At 55.8% G+C, this 27480-nt stretch overlaps 1 protein-coding gene and 1 non-coding gene across 2 annotated transcripts in view; both read right to left on the bottom strand.

Moving 5' to 3' along the window:
* Positions 1-805: 805 nt before the first annotated feature.
* On the bottom strand, positions 806-2982 carry POMGNT2 (protein O-linked mannose N-acetylglucosaminyltransferase 2 (beta 1,4-)). The gene has a single exon (XM_060204882.1). It carries the CDS (start codon positions 2944-2946, stop codon positions 1204-1206), a length of 1743 nt encoding a protein of 580 aa, XP_060060865.1. The 5' UTR covers positions 2947-2982; the 3' UTR covers positions 806-1203.
* Positions 2983-3009: 27 nt separating this feature from the next.
* Positions 3010-27480, bottom strand: part of LOC103126628 (uncharacterized) — a 28635-nt gene continuing 4164 nt past the window's right edge. Inside the window, exons 2-3 of the transcript XR_009553265.1 lie at positions 15419-15525; positions 3010-3043 (exon numbers count right to left, since the gene is read on the bottom strand). This is a non-coding gene — a transcript (uncharacterized LOC103126628). The remainder of the gene's footprint in view (positions 3044-15418; positions 15526-27480) is intronic.

The raw sequence follows: 27480 nt of genomic DNA, 5'->3' as shown, positions 1-27480 counted from the left end.
CTCCTGATTCACTTCCTAGCAAGACCCCCCATCTCACAGCCCACACGGCTCCTCTCCTGGGTGGATGGCCACTAGCTGTGGCCTCCTGTGGCTTTGCGAGTGTGAACCTCTAGCTGAGCCTGAGACAGAGCCCAAGCCAAAGCTTCCTCACCACCCCTGCTCCTCCCTCTCCTGTGCCTTCATCCCACTGACAGAAAGGACATTAAACCAGCAGCCAAGGTGAACCCCAGCCAGCCTGCCCAGCTCTGAAACACTCCTGGCTTTCTCTGCCACATCACGTTGGCCGACAACCTGGATGAAGGGCACCTGAGCACTGACTGTCACCCCCCCGCACACACACAGTGCAGTCAGTCGCCAGGAGCTGGTCCGACAGCATCACTGCTTCACCCATGGTTAGTCACCAGGAGCTGGTCTGACAGCATCACTGCTTCACCCATGGTTAGTCACCAGGAGCTGGTCCGACAGCATCACTGCTTCACCCATGGTTAGTCACCAGGAGCTGGTCCGACAGCATCACTGCTTCACCCATGGTTACCCAGGTTTGAGCCTGGACTCCTCTTAGAGCAACCAAGTCCCAGGATTGACCAAAAAAAAAAAAAGCATATAAACACACACACACACACACACATGGGCTGGGGAGACAGCTCAAAATGCTGGCTGAGAGGGTTGTGTGCCCAAGGCCCGGGAGGCCCCAAGTTCAATCTGTGGCACCACCTTGATCCAGAGCTCAGTGCTGCCTTGACATCTCAGCCTCTAAAAATAAACAAGTGAATAAATGCACCTTAAAAAACAGACAAGCCCAAGATCTTTATAGTCATTTAATGAATGCTCCAAACACACTAGTCACAGGGCCACAGGTGGATTTTGTGATGACAGAAGCTGGTGAACCACCCACCCAGACAACCTCAGGAGACGTTCAACTCCCAGAAGCCAGGAAGACTAGGAGGGGTGAGACAGTGTGGCCCCTCGGTCAAAAGGATCCCTGGGCCTCTAGCTTCCTCCACTCCGAGGACCCTCTCCGAGGTTACAGATGCAGGTGCATGGGATGAGAGGAGGCCGCTGGGGCCCGTGGCTCTGTGCCCAGAGGATTCTGCCGGCGCCGACCCCAGACTCGAGCAGGGCACGGGCACGGGCACGGGTGGGCCCACTCAAACACGGCGGGGCGTGAGAAGCTGCCGCGGGGGCCGAGCTGAGCTCCGCCGGCTACGTGTTGCACACCAGCACGTCAGCGAAGGGTCCCTGCAGGGTCTTGTTGAAGATGCAGCGCACCCACACCAGGTAGGTGGTGAAGGGCTTGATGTTGTCGGTGAAGGTGTGGTTCTGCAGGGCCAGCATGTAAGGCACGTAGGTGTTCTCCCCCTGCTCCTGGATCCACACCTCGTACTTGACCTCTCTCACCTTCAGGTACTTGAGGTTCCAGGGCATCTGCCAGGAGACGGTGAGGCGGGCCTCCGAGGCACCCCGCACCGACGCCCGGCACCGCGCCTCCCGCACCTTGCCGGGGTACAGGCCGACCGTCCACCGCTGCCTCTGGGGTCCCGGCCGGCCCTTCACCACTTGCCGGATGCTGTGGATGAGGGACGGGATGTCCACCCTGGTGTCCTGGTAAATGCGGAAAAGCCACTCGGGGTTCCGGCAGCACAGGTGCCGAGGCACCTCCTGGCTCTGCAGGATGCGGGCCTGCTCGGCCCGGTCGAGGTGGGCGATGCCGCCCTGGTCCCACGGCCGCTCGGGGTGGGTCACCGTGTTCTCCGGCACAGTGTTGCGCCAGGACACATACTGGAGGTCCATGCCTGGCAGCGTGGCCAGCGTCTTGTAGGGGGTATAGTGGTCAGGGTTGACGGCGTAGGGGAAGAGCTCCACCACGGCGGCCCCTCGGGGCAGGAAGAGCGCAGTGACCAGCTGGGCGCCATGCACGCTGACCAGCATGGAGGCGTTGCTGACCAGCCGCACCACATCGGCGAAGGCGTGGTCCTCTAGGGACACGGTCACCGTCTTCATCTGGAACTCCTGGGCCAGGGTCAGAAGCAGCTCAGCCTCGTTCAGGATGAGTCTGTTCTGGGTGCGGCTGAAGACCAGGATGTAGTCCTCGCCCAACGGGGCCCCGGCGCGACTCACGTTCAGCCGCTCCATCATGAAGCGGGCAAACCTGCGGATCTCGTTGCCGGACACGAGGATGTTGGCCTTGGGGCCCTGGGGCTGCACGAAGCCGTACTGGTACCAGGTGGTGACCTTGGAGAGGCCCACGAATGCGTGGGAGAAGCAGAGCAGGCGGCCCAGGGTGCCCAGCTGGGCCCGCAGCAGCGGCTGCTTGGGGCTGAGCAGCTTGTAGAGCTGGAAGTGTGCGCCCTCGCCCCAGCCCTCCATGAAGAAGAGCCGGGCCTCCTGGGCCAGGCCCGGGAACTGGCGCAGCGTGTAGAAGAGAGGCAGCAGGTCGTCGTGGAAGACGTGCATGAGGTTGTCGGGATTGAAGCGGTTGGCGATGAGGGCCACGTCCGGCACGAACACGGGCTTGGGCATGAAGCGCAGGGCGGCGGCCGGCAGCTCCACGAAGTTGAAGTACTGCGTGTTGTGGTCCTCCACGGTGGACAGGTCGAGCAGGGCCGGCTGGAAGCGCCGGGACCCCAGGTTGGGCAGCATGACGGAGCCATTGCCGTGGAAGAAGAGGAACTCCTGGGCCTCGCTGGAGTAGCACAGCCCCTTGAAGCGGCAGATGCGGTCTGTGTGCGTGCGGCCCGTGCACACCATGTGCGTGCCGCCCTCCAGCAGCAGCTTCAGCGCCCTCTGGTAGTCAGTCCGCGGCCCATGCGTGGGCTCGGCCGCCCGGTGGCCCAGGGCCAGCTGCTCCTCCAGGCCGGCCACGTGCTCTCGAAGCCGCACGTGCTTCCACAGGACGGCGGCCAGCACCGACACCAGCAGGGCGTTGAGCACGGCCGACAGGTGCATCCTCCCGCCGCTCTACCTAGACCCAGGCCACCGGGAAGCGCCTCGGCCCAGGAGGGCTCCGCCCATCCCTGCGGGCACCCTGAGGACCGGCGAGAGCCTGCAGGAGGAAGGGAGAAGCCAAAGTCAGCACGGGCACAGCATGCAGCCACCTCCAGGGCTTGCCAAGGGCTGGGCTGTGCTCTGCCTGCAGCTGGGGCACCAGTGCTGACCCTGCTCTGCACTCCCACGTGGCCGCTGGTCACTCAGCACCCACACCCCTCCGCCCTCCCACGACTTCCGTGGCTGGAGCACGTGTGCGTCCCTCTACCTGGACCTGGGGCCCGGGCACTGGCACGCAGCACTGTCAGCAGGAGGAAGAGCGGTCTGAACTGGACTGCCTGCTGGCACCCCCAGAAGCGGGCGGTCAGAGCCCGCAGGCCTGCCACCACGGCCGGAGGTGCCGACTCGGCGAGGAGTGGGGCTCAGGCACCAGCCTCTTCTGTTCCTGTCTCGCTCTCTGTCTTCTGTGGATTGTTTATTAGTCATGGGCTGGGCTGTTTTTTTTTGTGTCTGTTTATTTCTTGGTCTGTTTTTTTAGCAGTTGTTCTATTCATCAGACCATGCATGCACATACAGCTTTGAGTCCATGGGCACTGACTTTATCTTTAAAAAAAAAGATTTATTCACTTAATTTTTTTATTGTCATATTTACTTATTGGATAGAGACAGCCAGACAGTGGTGAAGCAGGGCTTATTTATTGTTGGATGGACACAGAGAGAAATTGAGAGGAAGGAGGAGATAGAGAGGGAGACAGACACCTGCAGCCCTGCTTCACCACTCACAAAGCTTCCCCCCTGCTGGTGGGGACCAGGGGCTTGAACCTGTGTCCTTGCACATTATAATGTGCACTCAACCAGGTCTGTCTCTCTCCCTCTCTATCTCCTTCTCTCAATTTCTGGCTGTCTCCATCAAATAAATAAATAAAGTTTTGTTTTTTTTTTCAAAGAACCTCCTTTGTCTTTATTCTTGAGAATGCTGATCATGAAATGTCCTGCTATGAATTTCTCAGTCTCAGATCTATAGGCTCAAACCTCTCCCCAAACTTGGGAGATTTCCAGCCGTTATCCTCCTGAGTACTTTTCAGTTTCACCCTCTTCTGCCCTGGGTTCCTATGACGCCGATGAGCCTTCTCAACTTTTAAACGATCGTATTTACATCGGAGAAGCATGAGACCACTGCTCAGCTCTGACCTACAGAACTATCAGGGGCCATGTCTGTGATCTACAAGGCAGGTCTCTGGCGGGAAAGTCAGGTGAACTACCTCCTGGTCCTTGATCCGCTGTTTATGTCTGTATGTGTCTACACCTTTACTTTGCAGAACTGGGCACTTCCTTCCTTTAAACACACTGAGGCACCACAGCTGCTTCTCCTGCTATAACAGCTCCCTTGTGGTGTCGGCCATGAAAAAGCTGGCGCCTCACCTGCTGAGCCGTCCCTGCAGTGCCCCGTTGTTTCTGTGCTCGGGGACTCTTCTGTCACCTCTGTTCTTCTGCCTCGTTATTTTAGGTTTTTGGTTACATATTCCACAGCTGTGGAATTTCCATTTAGTCCCGGGAAGTGGCTTAGTGAATAAAGTACTGAGCTCTAAAGTGTGAGGTCCTGAGTTTGATTCCCAGCACCATGTGTACCAGCGATGCTCTGGTTCTCCAACCCCAGAAACAAACATCTGGGAGATGGCTCAGTGGGTAAGGTCTCCACTCACTACAGCATCTCCCCAAAGTAAGCACAAAGCCCTGCACATGGTACAGGGAGAGCGGGTGCTGCCTGAGAACGTGGTACCCGGAGGGCTGCAGACCCTGCGGGGGCCAGGGGTGGGCAGATAAGGTGCAAGGCCCAGACGTCAGGCCACCACCCAGCTCCAAACTAGGGCCTTACATTTCTTCAGACTCTACTTAAGCATTCGACAGTGGGCTGAATAGTAGCTCCCCACCCACATCCATCGCCTCAAAGCCAGGGTTCCCAGAACCTCAGAATGTGACCATAGGCTCTTCACACACACAATTAACTAAGGGCCTCAAGACTCCATGGGGCTGAGTCCTAAATCGAATGAGAGTGCCTGCAGCAGACGGACGGGAAGCAGAGAGAAGCCAAGAAAGAGGCTGGGATGCCTCACCCTCACCCCCAGGACCAGCGGAAGCTACCAGGCAAGCGTCTCCCTCTGAGCTGTCAGGGGCAGTGTGGCCCTGCCCGGACCTCCAGAACTGAGAGGAAAGGCTTCGTCATGTCATTTTAAGTTACCAAGTTTATGCTGAAGTGTTGCCAAGTCCTAAGGAAATGAATACAGAAACCATAGCCCCTCACTCCCTCCTCCTCTTCCTTCTCCTCCCCTTCCTCCTCCTCCACGTTACCAGTGATTTTATAAGTTTTTAAAATATTTACTCTTTCTTGTTGCCTTATTGTTGTAGTTATTATTGCCATTGTTGATGTTGTTCCTTGTTGGATAGGACAGAGAGAAATGCAGAGAGGAGGGGAAGACAGAGAGACAGACAGACACCTGCAGACCTGCTTCACCGCCTGTGAAGCGACTCCCCTGCAGGTGGGGAGCCGGGGGCTCAAACCAGGATCCTCACGCCGGTCCTTGTGCTTTGCGCCACCTGTGCTCAACCCGCTGTTGCTATCGCCGACTCCCACTAGTGATTTTATATTGTTCCACAAACTTGCCAGATTTTAGGAATATTTTCATACCTACACACAATGTAGGTGGTCTTTGTTCTTAAGAAGATATTCTCTCTGTAGGTCTTTTTATAAAAGACTTATTAATGAGAAAGAGAGGAGAGAAAGAACCACACATCACTCTGGTACATGTGCTGCCAGGTTTGAACTTGGGACCTCATGCCTGAGAGTCTGATGCTTTATCCACTGTGCCTCTGTGGGACTAGGTGAAAGCTTGGTAGAGCTTAGGGGAGCTCTCCTCTCCCATCCGTGGATGGAGGTCTGGAAAGACACCCCACTGGTGAGCCTCTCTCCTCAGAGAGATGAGCCAAGAGGGAAACGTCTCCCAGACTCAGTTTCTCCTTGTTAGTCTCTCAAGCTCACAGAAAGCCTACAGGCCTCTCACACTCAGTTCTCCCCTGCTAACAGGCCAAATGGCTGCCTGCTTGAGGGTTCACTCAAAGTTCACACAGCCACTTCACCCTTTGATCACAAAGGAGAACACACTCTATCACACACCCCAACACCAGACAGTGAAAAGCCCAACTTCTGTTTCCTTGTGTCCTTTGGTATCTGTGATTTACATCAAGTCCTGTTTATCTTCTCTCCATCTCACCTTACTGGTTTAACCCCTATGCTTCTCTCAAATGCCTTTGGATAATTAACCTGCCTGCGTCATGGAGACTAATAGTTTTTGACCTATATGTTTCTCATCAATTCTTGTCATACCAGCCCCCTACCACGAGGGCAAGCTGACCTTTAAGAAACCTGTAATTTCTAACATATGTGAACAATGTTTTGTTTAACTATAAAAACCTGTACTCTTCTCCTAATAAATGAATGTTTGTACCAGAATATTCCGATGCCTCTTTCTGAGTCGTGCAGTCCCTAGAACTGGCGAGGGAGGGTCGGAGGTTTACCCCTGGTTGGAGCCACTCCATGTGAGCCCCAGCATGCCTCCTCCAGGACCACTGGTTTGCTCTATGAAAGATGCTTTCAAAGGTGTCACATCACGTCCTAATGCCAGCAGGCTGAGCCGCTGATGGCTAGTTGTAGACAGCTTCCAACAGAGGCATGCAGCCTGGACAGTGCAGGGGTGACAGCTGAAGGCCGAGTTCCCAGCCTCACTGTGTGGCCTTTCTGAACAAGGCGAGGGTGCAGTACCCACCACGCAGGGCTGTGGGCTCAGAAGCTACTTTAAAAAAAAATATTTATTTATTGTTGTGGCTATTATTATTGTTGTTATTGATGTCATCATTGTTGAATAAGACAGAGAAATAGAGAGAGGAGGGGAAGACAGAGAGGGGGAGAGAAAGACAGACACCTGTAGACCTGCTTCACCACCTGTGAAGCAACTCTCCTGCAGGCGGGGAGCCGGGGACTCGAACTGGGATCCTTACTCTGGTCCTTGTGTTTTGCGCCACCTGCGCTCAACTCACTGCGCTACCACCGGACTCCCCAGAAGCTATTGTTAATGAGCCCTCCTGAACACTGCTACTCGCCTATTTTTGATGCTAAAAACGGCAATTTCATGCAACTAGCTCCAGTCTAATAGGCAGTGTGCCTAGCAGGGAGAGACAGGAGAAAAATGAGGCATCAGTTAATCAAGGGCTGCAGGGCATACAATGAAGTTTGGCGTTTTCAAACATTGTGGACACACTCAGCCACCTTCTTCTGGCCCCAGGCAAAAGCTGGTGGGTGCCAGGCGAGAGCCCTCACTGCCTTGCCAGCAGCCACACACAGCACAGGATTGTCACTCTCAGCAGCAGACTAGCCACACAGAGGGGCGCTGGGCTTGGGCGTGGCTGACACCGTCCCTGAGGGAGGGCACTCTGGGCCAAAGCTCATCAGCAACCTTCTGCTTCCTGGGCCTCCAGGTCAGGGGCATCAATAAATGACAGAGCAGACACTGTTTGCCCAGCACCCACAGCTCCTGCTCCTCTTCCTGACAGGACCCAGACTGTGTTCAGACAGTCAGGCCTCCCCTGGCCCCTGCAGGATGCAGAGGAAGCAGAAGCCTCTAACATGAAGAATGCCAGCCAGCAGATGCACGCTTCAGCAGCTAGTGACTGGCCCAGCGTGGCTTGTTACTTGAGCAGCACCCAGGAGGCTGATGGGAAGGAGGGACTCTCCATGTCCCTGCCCACCCAGATAAAAGGAAGGCGGGGGCTGGGTGCTGGTGCACCTTGTCAGGTACACATTATAGTACGAAAGGACCCAGGTTCCAGACCCTGCTCCCCACTTGCAGGGAGGACACTTCATGAGTGGTGAAGCAGACCAGCAGGTGTGTCTTTCTCTCTCTCCCTCTCTACCTCCCCCTCCTCACTCCCTCTCTACTTCTCCTCCTCTCTCAATTTTTCTCTGTCCTGTCTAGTAAATGGGAAAAAAATGGCCTCCAGAAGGGGTAGATTTACCATGTGGCACCAAACCCTAGCTATAAACCTGGAAGCCAAAAAAATAAAAAGAATTAAAAAGGGGGGAGGGTGGGTGGTGGCACACCTGGCTGGGCACACATGTTGCAATGTGCAAGGAACCAGGGTATAGCCCCTTGTCCACATCTGCAAGGGGAAAACTGCAAATCATGAAGCAGGGCAGCAGGTGACTCTTTCCCTCTCTGTCACCCCCTTCCCTCTCAATTTCTGGCTGTCATCATCCAATAAATACATAAGGATAAAAAATAAAAAGACAAGAAAGGTTCTGTGCCATGACTGCAGGCTGCTGCCTGCTGCCCATGAGGGGGGTGGCCTAGGGTAGAGACAGAGGCCAAGGTGGAGGAGACAGAGGCCATGATGGAGGAGAGACAGAGGCCACGACGGAGGAGAGACAGAGGCCATGGTGGAGGAGAGACAGAGGCCATGGTGGAGGAGAGACAGAGGCCATGATGGAGGAGAGACAGAGGCCACGACGGAGGAGAGACAGAGGCCACGACGGGGGAGAGACAGAGGCCACGATGGGGGAGAGACAGAGGCCATGATGGAGGAGAGACAGAGGCCATGATGGAGGAGAGACAGAGGCCACGATGGGGGAGAGACAGAGGCCACCATGGAGGAGAGACAGAGGCCATGATGGGGGAGAGACAGAGGCCATGATGGGGGAGAGACAGAGGCCATGATGGGGGAGAGACAGAGGCCATGATGGAGGAGAGACAGAGGCCACGACGGAGGAGAGACAGAGGCCATGATGGAGGAGAGACAGAGGCCATGATGGAGGAGAGACAGAGGCCATGATGGAGGAGACAGAGGCCATGATGGAGGAGAGACAGAGGCCATGATGGAGGAGAGACAGAGGCCACGATGGAGGAGAGACAGAGGCCATGGTGGAGGAGACAGAGGCCACGATGGAGGAGAGACAGAGGCCACGACAGAGGAGAGACAGAGGCCATGATGGAGGAGACAGAGGCCACGGTGGAGGAGAGACAGAGGCCATGGTGGAGGAGAGACAGAGGCCATGGTGGAGGAGAGACAGAGGCCACGATGGAGGAGAGACAGAGGCCACGATGGAGGAGAGACAGAGGCCACGATGGAGGAGAGACAGAGGCCATGATGGAGGAGAGACAGAGGCCACGATGGAGGAGAGACAGAGGCCATGATGGAGGAGAGACAGAGGCCACGATGGAGGAGAGACAGAGGCCATGATGGAGGAGAGACAGAGGCCACGATGGAGGAGAGACAGAGGCCATGATGGAGGAGAGACAGAGGCCACGATGGAGGAGAGACAGAGGCCACGATGGAGGAGAGACAGAGGCCACGGTGGAGGAGAGACAGAGGCCACGATGGAGGAGAGACAGAGGCCACGGTGGAGGAGAGACAGAGGCCACGATGGAGGAGAGACAGAGGCCATGATGGAGGAGAGACAGAGGCCATGATGGAGGAGAGACAGAGGCCACGATGGAGGAGAGACAGAGGCCATGATGGAGGAGAGACAGAGGCCACGATGGAGGAGAGACAGAGGCCATGATGGAGGAGAGACAGAGGCCATGATGGAGGAGAGACAGAGGCCACGATGGAGGAGAGACAGAGGCCACGACGGAGGAGAGACAGAGGCCACGATGGAGGAGAGACAGAGGCCATGATGCAGGAGAGACAGAGGCCATGATGAAGGAGAGACAGAGGCCACGATGGAGGAGAGACAGAGGCCATGATGGAGGAGAGACAGAGGCCATGGTGGAGGAGAGACAGAGGCCACGGTGGAGGAGAGACAGAGGCCACGATGGAGGAGAGACAGAGGCCACGATGGAGGAGAGACAGAGGCCATGGTGGAGGAGAGACAGAGGCCACGATGGAGGAGAGACAGAGGCCATGGTGGAGGAGAGACAGAGGCCATGGTGGAGGAGAGACAGAGGCCATGATGGAGGAGAGACAGAGGCCATGATGGAGGAGAGACAGAGGCCATGGTGGAGGAGAGACAGAGGCCACGATGGAGGAGAGACAGAGGCCATGATGGAGGAGAGACAGAGGCCACGACGGAGGAGAGACAGAGGCCATGGTGGAGGAGAGACAGAGGCCATGGTGGAGGAGAGACAGAGGCCACGATGGAGGAGAGACAGAGGCTATGATGGAGGAGAGACAGAGGCCACGACGGAGGAGAGACAGAGGCCATGGTGGAGGAGAGACAGAGGCCACGATGGAGGAGAGACAGAGGCCATGATGGAGGAGAGACAGAGGCCACGATGGAGGAGAGACAGAGGCCATGATGGAGGAGAGACAGAGGCCACGATGGAGGAGAGACAGAGGCCATGATGGAGGAGAGACAGAGGCCATGATGGAGGAGAGACAGAGGCCATGATGGAGGAGAGACAGAGGCCACGATGGAGGAGAGACAGAGGCCATGGTGGAGGAGAGACAGAGGCCACGATGGAGGAGAGACAGAGGCCATGATGGAGGAGAGACAGAGGCCACGATGGAGGAGAGACAGAGGCCATGATGGAGGAGAGACAGAGGCCACGATGGAGGAGAGACAGAGGCCATGGTGGAGGAGAGACAGAGGCCACGACGGAGGAGAGACAGAGGCCACGGTGGAGGAGAGACAGAGGCCATGATGAAGGAGAGACAGAGGCCACGATGGAGGAGAGACAGAGGCCACGATGGAGGAGAGACAGAGGCCATGATGGAGGAGAGACAGAGGCCACGATGGAGGAGAGACAGAGGCCATGATGGAGGAGAGACAGAGGCCACGATGGAGGAGAGACAGAGGCTATGATGGAGGAGATACAGAGGCCACGATGGAGGAGAGACAGAGGCTATGATGGAGGAGAGACAGAGGCCACGACGGAGGAGAGACAGAGGCCATGATGGAGGAGAGACAGAGGCCACGACGGAGGAGAGACAGAGGCCATGATGGAGGAGACAGAGGCCACGGTGGAGGAGAGACAGAGGCCATGGTGGAGGAGAGACAGAGGCCACGATGGAGGAGAGACAGAGGCCATGATGGAGGAGAGACAGAGGCCACGATGGAGGAGAGACAGAGGCCACGATGGAGGAGAGACAGAGGCCATGATGGAGGAGAGACACAGGCCATGATGGAGGAGAGACAGAGGCTATGATGGAGGAGAGACAGAGGCCACAATGGAGGAGAGACAGAGGCCATGATGGAGGAGACAGAGGCCACGATGGAGGAGAGACAGAGGCCACGACAGAGGAGAGACAGAGGCCATGATGGAGGAGACAGAGGCCACGGTGGAGGAGAGACAGAGGCCATGGTGGAGGAGAGACAGAGGCCATGGTGGAGGAGAGACAGAGGCCACGATGGAGGAGAGACAGAGGCCACGATGGAGGAGAGACAGAGGCCACGATGGAGGAGAGACAGAGGCCATGATGGAGGAGAGACAGAGGCCACGATGGAGGAGAGACAGAGGCCACGATGGAGGAGAGACAGAGGCCATGATGGAGGAGAGACAGAGGCCACGATGGAGGAGAGACAGAGGCTATGATGGAGGAGAGACAGAGGCTATGATGGAGGAGAGACAGAGGCCACGATGGAGGAGAGACAGAGGCCATGATGGAGGAGAGACAGAGGCCACGACAGAGGAGAGACAGAGGCCATGATGGAGGAGACAGAGGCCACGGTGGAGGAGAGACAGAGGCCATGGTGGAGGAGAGACAGAGGCCATGGTGGAGGAGAGACAGAGGCCACGATGGAGGAGAGACAGAGGCCACGATGGAGGAGAGACAGAGGCCATGATGGAGGAGAGACAGAGGCCACGATGGAGGAGAGACAGAGGCCATGATGGAGGAGAGACAGAGGCCACGATGGAGGAGAGACAGAGGCCACGATGGAGGAGAGACAGAGGCCACGATGGAGGAGAGACAGAGGCCATGATGGAGGAGAGACAGAGGCCATGATGGAGGAGAGACAGAGGCCACGATGGAGGAGAGACAGAGGCCACGATGGAGGAGAGACAGAGGCCATGATGGAGGAGAGACAGAGGCCATGATGGAGGAGAGACAGAGGCCACGATGGAGGAGAGACAGAGGCCACGATGGAGGAGAGACAGAGGCCATGATGGAGGAGAGACAGAGGCCATGATGGAGGAGAGACAGAGGCCACGATGGAGGAGAGACAGAGGCCATGATGGAGGAGAGACAGAGGCCACGATGGAGGAGAGACAGAGGCCACGATGGAGGAGAGACAGAGGCCATGATGGAGGAGAGACAGAGGCCATGATGGAGGAGAGACAGAGGCCACGATGGAGGAGAGACAGAGGCCATGATGGAGGAGAGACAGAGGCCATGGTGGAGGAGAGACAGAGGCCATGATGGAGGAGAGACAGAGGCCACGATGGAGGAGAGACAGAGGCCATGATGGAGGAGAGACAGAGGCCATGGTGGAGGAGAGACAGAGGCCATGATGGAGGAGAGGCAGAGGCCACGATGGAGGAGAGACAGAGGCCATGATGGAGGAGAGGCAGAGGCCACGATGGAGGAGAGACAGAGGCCATGATGGAGGAGAGACACAGGCCACGATGGAGGAGAGACAGACGCTATGATGGAGGAGAGACACAGGCCACGATGGAGGAGAGACAGAGGCCATGATGGAGGAGACAGAGGCCACGATGGAGGAGAGACAGAGGCCACGATGGAGGAGAGACAGAGGCCATGATGGAGGAGAGACAGAGGCCATGATGGAGGAGAGACAGAGGCCACGATGGAGGAGAGACAGAGGCCATGATGGAGGAGAGACAGAGGCCATGATGGAGGAGAGACAGAGGCCACGATGGAGGAGAGACAGAGGCCATGATGGAGGAGAGACAGAGGCCACGACGGAGGAGAGACAGAGGCCATGATGGAGGAGAGACAGAGGCCACGACGGAGGAGAGACAGAGGCCACGACGGAGGAGAGACAGAGGCCATGATGGAGGAGAGACAGAGGCCACGACGGAGGAGAGACAGAGGCCACGATGGAGGAGAGACAGAGGCCACGACGGAGGAGAGACAGAGGCCACGATGGAGGAGAGACAGAGTCCACGATGGAGGAGAGACAGAGGCCATGATGGAGGAGAGACAGAGGCCACGATGGAGGAGAGACAGAGGCCACGATGGAGGAGAGACAGAGGCCACGATGGAGGAGAGACAGAGGCCACGATGGAGGAGAGACAGAGGCCATGATGGAGGAGAGACAGAGGCCACGATGGAGGAGAGACAGAGGCCATGATGGAGGAGAGACAGAGGCCACGATGGAGGAGAGACAGAGGCCATGATGGAGGAGAGACAGAGGCCACGATGGAGGAGAGACAGAGGCCATGATGGAGGAGAGACAGAGGCCACGATGGAGGAGAGACAGAGGCCACGATGGAGGAGAGACAGAGGCCACGATGGAGGAGAGACAGAGGCCATGATGGAGGAGAGACAGAGGCCACGATGGAGGAGAGACAGAGGCCACGATGGAGGAGAGACAGAGGCCACGATGGAGGAGAGACAGAGGCCATGATGGAGGAGAGACAGAGGCCATGGTGGAGGAGACAGAGGCCATGATGGAGGAGAGACAGAGGCCACGATGGAGGAGAGACAGAGGCCACGATGGAGGAGAGACAGAGGCCATGATGGAGGAGAGACAGAGGCCATGGTGGAGGAGACAGAGGCCATGATGGAGGAGAGACAGAGGCCATGGTGGAGGAGACAGAGGCCAGCACTGAACAGCCTGTGGCATCCAGGAGCACTGCTCCTGGGTTGTTTGCTGTGTTGCTGACAAGTGTTCTCATCCTGGAAGCTGGTCTGAGTTGGGGGTTTGGCTTCACAGCACAGACCATTCTAGCCGGCACTGAGGGAGACACATGGCACCACTGGGAAGGCAGATGCACGAAGACGCCTCTAGGCTCTGTGTGCCGACTCAGTGGAGCTACTCGGCTTCCCTAGAGCCCTTCTCACTTGGGTAAATAAAGCCCTTCCTCTATAAACTCCTGTATAAAAAGTGAGCTGGACATTCCTCGTGGGCCAAAGTGGAGCTACAGCGATCTTCGGCCCAGTTCCACCTGCAGGGACCAGGGTAGCTAGTGTCCCCGCGCTGGCTGGAGGAGGGGCTCCAGGGCCCTGCAGGCACTGCTGTCAGGCCTCTGCTGAGGAAGGATCCAGTTCTTCCCCCAGAGCTCCCCGACAAACAGGAATGTGAGCCCAGGGAGAACAGGAAGGGGCCATTTAGGGACTGTCTCCCAAGGAGATGAGACAGCCCGGTCTGGTCGGAGTTCACACGGGAGAAACAGGAGAGAACCTTGGAGCGGTCAGCTGCAGCGGGATGTCAGTGGCCTCAGTGCCACTTCAAGATGAGCAGTGTGGAGGTGGGCGGGGGGAGAAAGCCCACAGGCAGGTTCCTTCCTACTTTTGGGGGTCCTCACTCAACTCCCTCCCTTATATGTGGGGGCGGGTGGCATGGCTGCTGACCAGGAGTTCAGAAGTCAGGTGGGTCACACTCTGTGGGAAGGGGACACAAGGAGGGCGTGTTCCTCAGGGCAGACCGAGTCCTGAAGTTCGCAGGTGAGTTCCTGTCTACTGCTGCCCGGCCCCACGACGCAGGTCGCCGAGGCTCTTTGGAGCAAGGGTGCAGAACGCCTGGCTGAGCCTGAGAGAAGGGGTGGCAGGGTGTGGGCGGCTACCCCTTCGCTGGTTGCTGCACCTGCAGTCTGTCCTGGTCATGTCCAGGGAAGGGTCTCTGTGAGCCCAGAAGCCCTGCAGATGAGACACCTGCTCAAGAGTCATTCAGGGCCTTTTAGCGGTTTTTTTTTTTCAAATCTGTGCATACACTGATTAATAATGACTAATTTTGTCAAGCCCTTAGATGATCCAGAATTTTCAGGTTCTCTTTGTCTCAAGAATTCCCCATTCATAGAGGCTTTAACATATTTTGTTTTTTAAATTTTTTATTTCTTTATAGGATAGAGGCAGAGATAAATCGAGAAGGAGGGTGTGACAGAGACAGAGACTCCTGCAGCCCTGCTCCACTGCTCATGATGCTTCCCCTCTGCAGGTGGGGGGCTGGGGCTCGAACTCTTGAACACTGTAATGTGTGCTTTACAGGGTATGCCACCACTCAGCCCATTTCAAATTTCATTTTATTCTATATATATATACTAGAGAGAGACAGAGAGAAAGTGACAGGAGTGAGGGACATGTGGAGAGAGAAAGACCCCTGCAGCACTGCTTCACCATTCATGAGGCCCCTGCAGGTGGGGACCGGACCTTGACCCTGGGTCCTTGCACACTTCAACAGCACGCTCTACCAGGCGCATCCCTTCTGGTGCCCCGCACAGGACTCTTCTCTTGCTCCCCTACATGGGGGGATTTCATCAACCTTTGCTTTCTGATGTTGGTGTTGAACCCTCTTGTCATGTGAAGGTGCATGGCTGTGTATAACCTTCCAAACGTATGAGCTCCCACCAGGGGCATCTCCGCCCAGTCCTGCTGGCAAAGAACCAGTTTGCTATTGGGTTGAGCTCCACCCACGTGCTACGTCTGGCCATTCAGACCGGCATCCCGTGTCCCGCCATGAGAGCCAACCCTCCTCACCACCGCAGCATAGACAGTACTGACGCAGCCCCGAGAAGAAGCCTGGATCCTCGGCCTGCCAAGACCACAGCTGGGTTCTGACATCTGTCCAAGAGGTAAGGGGAGAAATGAGGACACGGAGGCGGGGAGGAGGGACAGCCAATCCACGCTGAAGGCTGGCAGAGGAAGAGAAATGAGGACACAAGGAAAGGGGAAACGGAGGCTTAGAAAGGAAATGCAGAAAGAGGGCAGAGAGAGGGCAGGGTGCCTACCAGGGCTCGGCGAGACCCTGCTGCCTCGGCCAGATGGGGACCAGAGAGAGAGGGGCCTGAGCTGCCACGGCGGCGGGTGCACAGGGAGAGTAGGTCCTCGCCCTGACCCCTGACCCCCAGCGGGGCCGGGAGCACACCCACCATCAGATCTGGGTCCTGCAGGCAGGGCTGCCGGGACTCATGGCACATCTTCCTGTGCAAACATGAGTCCTGACTTTTCCAACAACCCACTGCCATTCTCCATGAACGGGGACCAGGGCTCCTTAGAGAAATCACTGTTTTCAGGGCTGCGGCAGGAACGGTACAAGGTGAGCCCAGCTGGAACACCGTGTAGTGCCAGAATAGAAGGAAACATTCAAAAAGTAGGAACACATAAGAAGAAAAGACAGCCAGTCTGAGAGCACTCCTCACGGCCAAATCTGGTACCGGTCAAGCAGCAAAGCTAAAAAGCAGCCATGGCTTTTTAGGACCATGAGATGTGACGCCAAGTAAGTGCCCAGGAGTCAACGTGACATGAGTAAGTAACAGACTGAATAAAGTCTGAAGGACAGAGCTCCCTTACTCCAGAAGTCCAGTTAGGGAAGTTGAAGCAACGACGCCAACAGAAAACAGCCTTTCTGTAAAGGCCACAGCGACAGCTGTTCGAGGCAAGACCCGCTTCCTAGTGGGCGCTAAGAGAAGGGGCTGGAAGCATGAGCAGCAAGCCTTCTGCACAGCCTCAAAGGGCCTGCGTGAGAGACCGTGGCCATGAAGACAGAGGCAGAAATCCTGCAGTAGGTGAGTCAGGTAGCCGTCTCCTGAATGAAGTGACCAGCTTGGACCCCACCAGTAGTGAGAGACTAACACCATGCACCGCTGGGTGCGACACGCCGAGAAGAGACCTCACTTCTGTAGTCTTCGTGTTTCCAGAAGAAGGCTCTTGTTTCCGGTGTGCAACAAGATGTGTAGTGCAGACAACAGAGAGAGCACAAAACCCCAAATCAAGGATATCTGACACGGAAAGGACTGAGAGTTTGCAGATAGGTCACGGGGAGATGAGAAATTATGCACATGTATCAACAACTGTACTATCAACAACCCCTGCACCAAAAAAAGTGATCTGGGGAATAAAGAGGGTTGTTTGTTTGTTTTTGTTTTTGCCTCCAGGGTTATCACTGGGGTTTGGTGCCTGTACTATGAATGGACTGCTCCTGGAGGCCATTTTCCCCCATTTTATTGGATAAGACAGAGAGAAATTAAGAGAGATGGGGAGATAGGGAGACAGACAGACACCTGAAGACCTGCTTCACCACTTGTGAAGTGACCCCCCTGCAGGTGGGGAGCCGGGGGCTCGAACCAGGATCCTTGCGTGAGTCTTGGCATTTCGTACTGTGTGCACTTAACCCAGTGTGCCGTCATCCAACCCCCGGGAAAGAAAGAGTGAAGGTGATATAAAACCAGGAAGGCTGGGCCGGTGTCCAGGTGGGAGAAGAGCAGAGGGGATGTGGAGGTCTGTGCAGGAAGCAGACAGCACGGAGCACTCTGGGCTGGGTCTGAGTAAGGGCTGTGGCTGAGTGCCGCTATGCTGCTTACCTGGGCTAGGTCTGAGTAAGACCTGTGGCTGAGTGCCGCTATGCTGCTTACCTGGGCTGGGTCTGAGTAAGGCCTGTGGCTGAGTGCCGCTATGCTGCTTACCTGGGCTGGGTCTGAGTAAGGCCTGTGGCTGAGTGCCGCTATGCTGCTTACGTGGGCTGGGTCTGAGTAAGGCCTGTGGCTGAGTGCCGCTATGCTGCTTACCTGGGCTGGGTCTGAGTAAGGCCTGTGGCTGAGTGCCGCTATGCTGCTTACCTGGGCTGGGTCTGAGTAAGGCCTGTGGCTGAGTGCCGCTATGAGTTACCTGGCTTTTGTCACTGCACTGTGGTCACTGAAGATGTTAACATTACAGAAAGCAAGTGAGATGTTTTGCAAACATCTCAGGAATTGAGAGCCAGGAGGTGGAGTACCTAGTTGAGCACACACAAGTTCCCAGGTTCAAGCCCCCTGGTCCCCACCTGCAGGGGGAAGCTTTGTGAGTGGTGAAGCAGGGTTGTAAGTGTCTCTCTGTCTCTCTCCCTCTCTCCCTCCTCCTTCCCTCTCGATTTCTGGTTATCTCTATCCAGTAAATAAATAAAACATTTTAATAACCTCAGTAAATCTAAAATGTTTTAAATTGTAAAATCATATTGCCACGTGAAAACCCAGGTTTGACCCCCAGCCCACAGCACCGAGGGAAGCTGTGGTGTTATGCTTCTCTCACTCTGCCGCTCTGTCTCGCTCTTTCTCAACACGCCAGTCAGGAGAGGGGGACTCTGGAGACAACAACAAGTTGTCTAGTCATAAAAATTAGATCACTTGAGAAACAGGAGAACAAAATTATAGGTAAAATGACAAGTATGTGGTTTGTTTTAAAATATTCCAGAGAGAGAGATGGGGAAAGGGATGTGGGTAATCATAAATGGTGACCACGGCACCTTTTGTAGAATTCTCTTCTGCATCAGCTGGGTGGTGTCCTTAGGAGAAGGAAGTCGAGATTACAGATGACATTCTGGAGAATCGATGAGTCAAGATCCAGAAAAACAAAAAGTAAAGCCTCCCCTGGAGAGATTTGAGGCAGGAGCCTGCAAGATAGGCTGGGGCTCCTCTCACTCTGCTCGAGAAGAACAAAGCTTCTCAGAGAACCTGTAGTCAACACACACACGGCCTGCAGGGCAAAGCTCAAGACCACCTCAGAGACAGAGGGAGGAGAGAGACCACCTCCAGAGACAGAGGGAGGGGAGAGAGACCACCTCAGAGACAGAGGGAGGGGAGAGAGACCACCTCAGAGACAGAGGGAGGGAGACAGACCACCTCCAGAGACAGAGGGAGGGGAGACAGACCACCTCCAGAGACAGAGGGAGAGAGACCACCTCCAGAGACAGAGGGAGGAGAGAGACCACCTCCAGAGACAGGGAGGAGAGAGACCACCTCCAGAGACAGGGAGGAGAGAGACCACCTCCAGAGACAGAGGGAGGGGAGAGAGACCACCTCAGAGACAGAGGGAGGGAGACAGACCACCTCCAGAGACAGAGGGAGGGGAGACAGACCACCTCCAGAGACAGAGGGAGAGAGACCACCTCCAGAGACAGAGGGAGGAGAGAGACCACCTCCAGAGACAGGGAGGAGAGAAACCACCTCCAGAGACAGGGAGGAGAGAGACCACCTCCAGAGACAGAGGGAGGGGAGAGACCACCTCCAGAGACAGAGGGAGGAGAGAGACCACCTCCAGAGACAGAGGGAGGGGAGAGAGACTACCTCCAGAGATAGAGGGAGGGGAGACAGACCACCTCCAGAGACAGAGGGAGGGGAGAGAGACCACCTCCAGAGACAGAGGGAGGAGACCACCTCCAGAGACAGGGAGGAGAGAGACCACCTCCAGAGACAGGGAGGAGAGAGACCACCTCCAGAGACAGGGAGGAGAGAGACCACCTCCAGAGACAGAGGGAGGGGAGAGAGACCACCTCCAGAGACAGAGGGAGGGGAGACAGACCACCTCAGAGACAGAGGCAGGGGAGAGGACTGGCACTCCTTGGTCAAGCGGGGGCCGTGCAGGGAGGCGTAAGGGGCCACCCACCGCAGGGCCACGCACTGTGCTCCTGGCCACGGAGACAGCTCCCAACGCTCAGGAAACCCTTGCACTTGAACCCAGAGGGAATGGAACTGGCGTGACTTGCTACCCTTGCACTTTAACCTGTGACGTGACCAAGTGTGGTAGGAATGGTAGGAAGACTGAGTGGTTAGTGATTTTATAAAATGCTCCAGTCTGTCCTCAGACTCCCCGATGCTCTGCTCACTTCCCTCCCCAACTGCAGCACATCGACAAAAGTCAGAACTGGTGAATCTCAGTGTCTGGAAGCCTCTCTTTTTAAATGTTTTATTTATGTATGTGTTAGACAGACGGAAAATTAGACGGGTGAGGGAGATAGAGAGGGAAAGAGAAAGAGGGACACCTGCTGGCCCACGTCACCACTCGTGAAGCTTTCCCCCTGCAGCTGGGAACCAGGGTCCTTGTGCACTGTGATCTGAGTGTTTGACCAGGTGCACCACCACCGGGTCCCAGCAAGGCTTTTAAGAGATAACAGATGGAGGGAAGAGTACATTATCCAGACCCCGGCCTTACAGAAGAGGAGGCCTTCCCCACTGCCATGTGGGAAAGTTCCTGGGGGTTAGAGACAGAAACGACTCAGCCTCTGTAGCTTTCTGTAGAGCTGTGCTTGTCTGTCTGCCATGCATGCTATCCGTCCGCTTCTGGGGTTTGGAGAGTCTGTCAGTGCACCACTACACTCTGCAGACAATGGTACTAACGCCACGTGCAAGTCTACTGTCCATGCAAAATGGCACAGAACAGAATTTACGAAAGGAATCCTACCTAGCATAATTCCTATGATCCTATCACTGGGCAACAAGAGATATTTAATGCTTTCACACACAGCTTTCCTACTTCTCTGTTGAGGAGACAGAGTTTTGTCCAGACACAAGGCAGCTGAAACCCAATAATCCTTGCTGCACTCCACAATGCCACTGAGTGCTTAGGGAAACCCTGACTCTGGACTAGACAGGTGCTTAGGGCAGCCCTGACTCTGGACTAGACAGGTGCTTAGGGCAGCCCTGACTCTGGACTAGACAGGTGGTTAGGGCAGCCGTGACTCTGGACTAGACGGGTGGTTAGGGCAGCCGTGGCTCTGGACTAGACAGGTGGTTTGGGCAGCCGTGGCTCTGGACTAGACAGGTGGTTTGGGCAGCCCTGACTCTGGACTAGACAGGTGGTTAGGGCAGCCGTGACTCTGGACTAGACAGGTGGTTAGGGCAGCCGTGACTCTGGACTAGACAGGTGGTTAGGGCAGCCGTGACTCTGGACTAGACAGGTGGTTAGGGCAGCCGTGACTCTGGACTAGACAGGTGGTTAGGGCAGCCGTGACTCTGGACTAGACAGGTCCTTAGGGCAGCCCTGACTCTGGACTAGACAGGTGCTTAGGGCAGCCCTGACTCTGGACTAGACAGGTGGTTAGGGCAGCCGTGACTCTGGACTAGACAGGTGGTTAGGGCAGCCCTGACTCTGGACTAGACAGGTGGTTAGGGCAGCTCTGACTCTGGACTAGACAGGTGGTTAGGGCAGCCGTGACTCTGGACTAGACAGGTGGTTACGGCAGCCATGACTCTGGACTAGACAGGTGGTTAGGGCAGCCCTGACTCTGGACTAGACAGGTGGTTAGGGCAGCCGTGACTCCGGACTAGACAGGTGGTTTTGGCAGCCCTGACTCTGGACTAGACAGGTGGTTAGGGCAGCCGTGACTCTGGACTAGACAGGTGGTTAGGGCAGCCGTGACTCTGGACTAGACAGGTGCTTAGGGCAGCCCTGACTCTGGACTAGACAGGTGGTTAGGGCAGCCGTGACTCCGGACTAGACAGGTGGTTTTGGCAGCCCTGACTCTGGACTAGACAGGTGGTTAGGGCAGCCGTGACTCTGGACTAGACAGGTGGTTAGGGCAGCCGTGACTCTGGACTAGACAGGTCCTTAGGGCAGCCCTGACTCTGGACTAGACAGGTGGTTAGGGCAGCCCTGACTCTGGACTAGACAGGTGCTTAGGGCAGCCCTGACTCTGGACTAGACAGGTGGTTAGGGCAGCCCTGACTCCGGACTAGACAGGGGGTTAGGGCAGCCCTGACTCTGGACTACACAGGTGGTGTAAGTTCAGGGCGGTGGACAGCAGGCTGACTCCCTCTCCTTGGTGTATTGACTCAGCTCTTTAAGTAGACTTGTAAAATGACAAAGCACTCCCCCTCGTGGCCGACCAAGGTGCTGCGCCTTGACTGCTCCCCCTCTCACACACCTGTCCCTGGCTGGGCCCTGCAGGGGAGAGTCTGTTTTCAGGACCTGGTCACCCTGTCTGAACTACCCATGAGCCACCTAGTCCCAGAAAGAGTCTGGCCTGATGCAGTGGGGCCTTTCCAAGGAGATACAGGAGCAGGAAAAGGCTGCCCTTGGTAAGATGTGGGCCTGCAAACATATTCATGGTCATAAGTATATTTCCCGGAGGGGTTCTAAAGCTAATCCTGACCAAAAAGTACCACAGTTATAACGGGAAGTGTTGCGTGCATGTGGGCGGGGACATGGGCACTCCACACCTGTGGCTCCACTTTGCTGTGAGACTAAAACCACTCTAAAAATAAAATGGATAGTGACTAATAAATCTGCAAAAAGTGTAAGCATACCCGTGAAGGGTCCCTGCCAGCACACTGCCTGGGCCAAATCCCTGAGGCCTGCCCCACTCACACTGGGGGTGACCCAGCAGCCAGGTGTGTGTGTGACAGGACGAATAATTTTCAAGAAAAGGAAATTATGGGGCTGTGTGCTGCCGCACCTGGCTGAGCACACGTTATAGTGCACTAGGACCCAGGTTCAAGCCCCTGTCCCCTATCCACGGGGGGAAAGCTTTGCAAGTAGTCGAGCAGGGCTGCAGGTGTCTGTCTCTCTCCTTCTCTCTCTCCCTCTTCTATCTCCATTTCCGGCTGTCTCGATCCGATAAATAACTGAAGATAATTTAAAAACATAAAAATAAAGAAATTAATGAAAGACTAAATCTAGACTTCAAAAAGTCCTTTAGAAACTGAGGCAGGACCTGGAAGGTGGAGTACTAGACTTGTGCCTGAAGCCCCAGAGGCTCCATGTTCCTTATCAGCCAGAGCTGAGTATGTCCTGGTCTGTCCATCACCAACTAGCTGTATGTATGGGGGAGGGTCTCTCCATCACTAACTAGCTGTATGTATGGGGGAGGGTCTCTCCATCACTAACTAGCTGTATGTATGGGGGGAGGGTCTGTCCATCACCAACTAGCTGTATGTATGGGGGGAGGGTCTGTCCGTCACTAACTAGCTGTATGTATAGGGGGAGGGTCTGTCCGTCACCAACTAACTGTACGTATGGGGGGAGGGTCTCTCCGTCACCAACTAGCTGTACGTATGGGGGGAAGGGTCTGTCCGTCACTAACTAGCTGTACGTATGGGGGGAGGGTCTGTCCGTCACTAACTAGCTGTACGTATGGGGGGAGGGTCTGTCCATCACCAACTAGCTGTACGTATGGGGGGAGGGTCTCTCCATCACCAACTAGCTGTACGTATGGGGGGAAGGGTCTGTCCGTCACTAACTAGCTGTACGTATGGGGGGAGGGTCTGTCCGTCACTAACTAGCTGTACGTATGGGGGGAGGGTCTGTCCATCACCAACTAGCTGTACGTATGGGGGGAGGGTCTGTCCGTCACTAACTAGCTGTACGTATGGGGGGAGGGTCTGTCCGTCACTAACTAGCTGTACGTATGGGGGGAGGGTCTGTCCATCACTAACTAGCTGTATGTATGGGGGGAGGGTCTGTCCATCACTAACTAGCTGTATGTATGGGGGGAGGGTCTGTCCATCACTAACTAGCTGTATGTATGGGGGGAGGGTCTGTCCGTCACTAACTAGCTGTACGTATGGGGGGAGGGTCTGTCCATCACCAACTAGCTGTATGTATGGGGGGAGGGTCTGTCCGTCACTAACTAGCTGTATGTATGGGGAGAGGGTCTCTCCATCACCAACTAGCTGTATGTATGGGGGGAGGGAGGGAGGAGGGATTGATGGAGGGGGAGACGCTGCCAATCTGCACTCCTCTCTCAAACTGTTTCACTCAGCTTCTGTAGCAAGCAGAAGTCACAGATTCCCAGAGGGTGCAATCCCTCCTGGCCCGGACCCCCTCCATCCTGAGAAGCTCTGGGGCGAGGTGAGGCCAGCACTGGAGCTGCACCTGTGACAGTCAGAGCTGGGCAGGGGCACCCCGCCGCGGGCGCTCCCCCTCTGAAGCTGACCATCCTGAACTGGGTGCAAGGCCTCCTGCTGTGGGTAGGGTGGGGTGGGGGCTGACCTGCTGCAGACACGGGCTGAGAGAAACAGGTCGCAAGGACCACGCGGTCACACATGGGAGTATAAACTGGGAGTTCTAGGCCTCTGGCACATCTGAGTGAATTCACGGCACACGGAGCCACCAGACCACTGGCGGTCAAGGCGGGCGGCTGTGTCCCTGGGAGCCAGCACCCAGTGAAGGTCAGGCCTGGCGGGAAGTGGCCTGCTGGCATCTACTCCTGTGGGCTGCTCAGGCCGCCAGGAGGAAACACCACAGGCTGGGGGCGGAATTCACCCTCCACAGTTCCGAGGGTCAGAAGTCCAAGATCAAGGGGTGAGCAGGGCTTGGCTTCTCCTGAGGCCCTGGACTTGTGGTGGCCACCATGTGTGTGCAGAGAGGAGAGCACAGGTCTGTCTTCCTCTTCTAAGCACTCCAGACCTGGAATTAGGATCCTACCCTCTAACTGTACTATCCTCTCAAAGGCTCCACGCCCCAGTCAAGTCCCGGTGGGGATTAAGGCTTCAGCATATGCCTGGGAGGTGTGTGTGTGTGTCTGTGTGTATGTGTGTGTGTCTGTGTGTGTGTGTGTGTGTGTGAGTGTGTGTGTCTGTGTGTGTGTGAGTGTGTGTGTGAGTGTGTGTGTGTCTGTGAGTGTGTGTGTCTGTGTGTGTGTCTGTGTGTGTGTGTGAGTGTGTGTGTGAGTATGTGTGAGTGTGTCTGTGAGTGTGTGAGTGTGTGTGTCTGTGTGTGTGTGTGAGTGTGTGTGTGTCTGTGTGTGTGTCTGTCTGTGTGTGTATCTGTGTGTCTATGTGTGTGTGTCTGTGTCTGTGTCTCTGTGTCTATGTGTGTGTCTCTGTGTGTATCTGTGTGTCTGTGTATGTGTTTGTGTGTGTGTCTGTGTGTTTCTGTGTGTGTGTCTATGTGTCTATGTGTGTGTGTGTCTGTGTGTGTATGTCTGTGTGTGTGTGTCTATGTGTGTGTGTGTCTGTGTGTGTATGTCTGTGTGTGTGTGTGTCTATGTGTGTGTGTGTCTGTGTGTGTCTGTCTGTGTGTCTGCGTGTGTGTGTGTGTGTGTGTGTGTGTGTGTGTGTGTGTCACAGATCAGGCCCCGACACCACTCCTCTAGGCTTCCCAGAGAAGCCAGGAGTCTGTCTGAAATGTGAAACACTCAACAGTCTGGTAAATGTTCACATGAAACAAAGGCGATGTGCAGACAAGGGCTGGGCCACCCGGTCCCAACGCTGGGTGGCGGTGACACACTGCCAACCCAAGGGCTGGGCCCACAGGCCTCCCTGTGCTGGGCACAGACAGGCCCCATTTCTACACTCTGCCTGCAGGGTGAGGCCCTCTGCCAGCTTCCTACCTGCTGGATGGTCGGGAGCAGCCGTGGACCTCACCTCCACCCCCAGGAGAGACCCTAGCGCCAGAGGAGAGAAGCAGCAGGGTGGAGATGGCGGCCCCTCTGTCCTTCGCTCCTCCTGCTAATACACTCAAGGACCTGGTGCACAGCAGGGTGATCACTGACAGTGCCGGCGCCCTTGGCTCTGGACCTGCCTGCGGGAGCCCAGCCCGGGCTCTCAGCTCCCGGGGGCAGCTGCTCGGTCTTCCCTCCACCTTCGTCACAGTCAGTTATTTCCTAGCATGTCTTCCAGTCTGGCTTGTCTGATAGTTCCTTTACATTTCTTTTTATTGGGAGTCACGCGGCAGCACAGCGGTCTAAGCACATGTGGCACAAGGACCCACGTTAGGATCCCAGTTCAAGCCCTGGCTCCCCACCTGCAGGGGAGTCGCTTCACAGGCGGTGAAGCAGGTCTGCAGGTGTCTGTCTTTCTCTCCCCCTCTCTGTCTTCCCCTCCTCTCTCCATTTCTCTCTGTCCTGTCCAACAACAATGACATCAATAACAACAATAATGACTACAACAATAAAACAACAAGGGCAACAAAAGGGAATAAATACATATTTAAAGGTTATTTTTATTTATGATTGATGGGTTACACATTTGTAAGACCGCAGTGCACGGTTCCAGGCCACACCCACCACCAGAGTTTTGTCTCCCCACTCTCCCGCCTCCCAAAGAAAGCAGCCCGTGAGAGAGGCAGAGCCCAGAGCAGCTGCTGTTCCAGTCAGTGAGACAGAAGCAGGGCAGACCCAGAGAGTGCTGTCATCACTCAGTGCAGAGCAGGTGTGGACAGCTCTGGAAGCAGGCCCACAGGCCCTCATCTGTAACTTAGCAACCCAGGTTTCCCTACTGACGCCACAGTCCCCACCCGGCCAGGCAGAGAAGCACCTGGCGTTGGCAGGTGGCTCAGCTGAGGCCATTCTCTCGCCCTCAGGAAGCCTGGGAGGCGCACGGGGTGATGATATTTGTTCTGGGGCCGTGCTGGCAGGGCTGAGCCGTTCAGCTAGAGCTGGAAGCTGCTGCTGCTGCTGCTGCTGCTGCTGCTCAGAGCTAAAAGAGCCCTTGGAAATTCGGTGTGTCAACTATTTAATTTTCAAAGGACGTCCTCAGAAGCAGCGTGAGCTCTCAACTCAGCCAGGATGCTGGCTCAGTCCAGGGGGCCTGCTCGCTACAGCAGGAAGCAGGCCCAGAGAGGACTCCTGCAGCTGCAGGACACTTCCCCAGCCCCCGAGCAAGACACGTCCTCACGACCAGCCTCCCAGCTCAGACCTACACAGAACCTCCAGCCCCCAGGTCTGGCGATGGGACTCGCCCCCAACATCTCACTCTCTGCCAGCTCCCCCCACCAGATGCTAGCTTCAGCTTCTCCACTACAGAAAAAGCAACCTCGGAGGCCAGGCGGTGGCACACTTGGTTAAGGAACACACCACAGTGCACAAGGTCCTGGGTTCAAGCCCCTGGTCCCCACCTGCAGGGAGAAAGCTTCACGAGTGGTGGAGCAGGGCTGCAGGTGTCTCTCTGTCTCTCTTCCTTTCCATCTCCCCCCTCCTCTCAATTCCTCTGTCTCTACCCAATAATAAATAAATAAACGATTTTTTAAATCTTTTAAAAAAAGAATTAAAAAATAAAAAGAGAAAGGCAACCTCATTCCACTTGGAGAAGGAACACGTAACCCAGCTGCACAGTGCTGCCTCTGCCCCAGGAGCACCGAGAGAGCTCGGCGGGGCTGGGCCAGGCTGGGCCCCGGCTGCGGTGGTGCTGGGGATTGAACCTGGAACCTCAGAGTCTCAGGCACGAAAGCCTTTTGCAGAACCATGATGCTGCCTCCCCAGTTCGACATGTGAATTGCCCATGACCTATTACGCATAGCTAGTGTGCACAGTTTGCTGAATTTGGAGACCAGTGTCCACCACGCATGCCACAAACATGTCCGTCCCCTCGTCTGCTGTACACACACAGTCTACCTTCCCAGCAGAGCTGCCAGCAGGGCCACAGCAGCCACAGCTAGCACTGTGCCGCAGGGTGCGGCCGTCCTGCTCACCTGGGATCCTCCTTTTCCGGCACCTCCTTCTTCCCTTCCCCCAGCTGGTCAACCACCACCTGGCTTTGCTTCTGGGGCCTGAGTGTTTCATATCCATCACAGATAAGTAGTATCCTGGAGAGCTGTCTTCCTCTGTTTACAGAGGCAAGTTATCTTTCATTTTTATTGATTTTTTTAAAAGAAAGATACAGAAGGCAGACAGGGTGAAAGAGACCCCAACACAGA

The sequence above is a fragment of the Erinaceus europaeus genome, chromosome 12 (genome assembly GCF_950295315.1).
Source record: "Erinaceus europaeus chromosome 12, mEriEur2.1, whole genome shotgun sequence".
NCBI classification, from domain to species: Eukaryota; Metazoa; Chordata; class Mammalia; order Eulipotyphla; family Erinaceidae; genus Erinaceus; species Erinaceus europaeus.
Note: the sequence above shows the minus strand (reverse complement) of the source record. Positions and strands in the feature narration are given on the sequence as shown.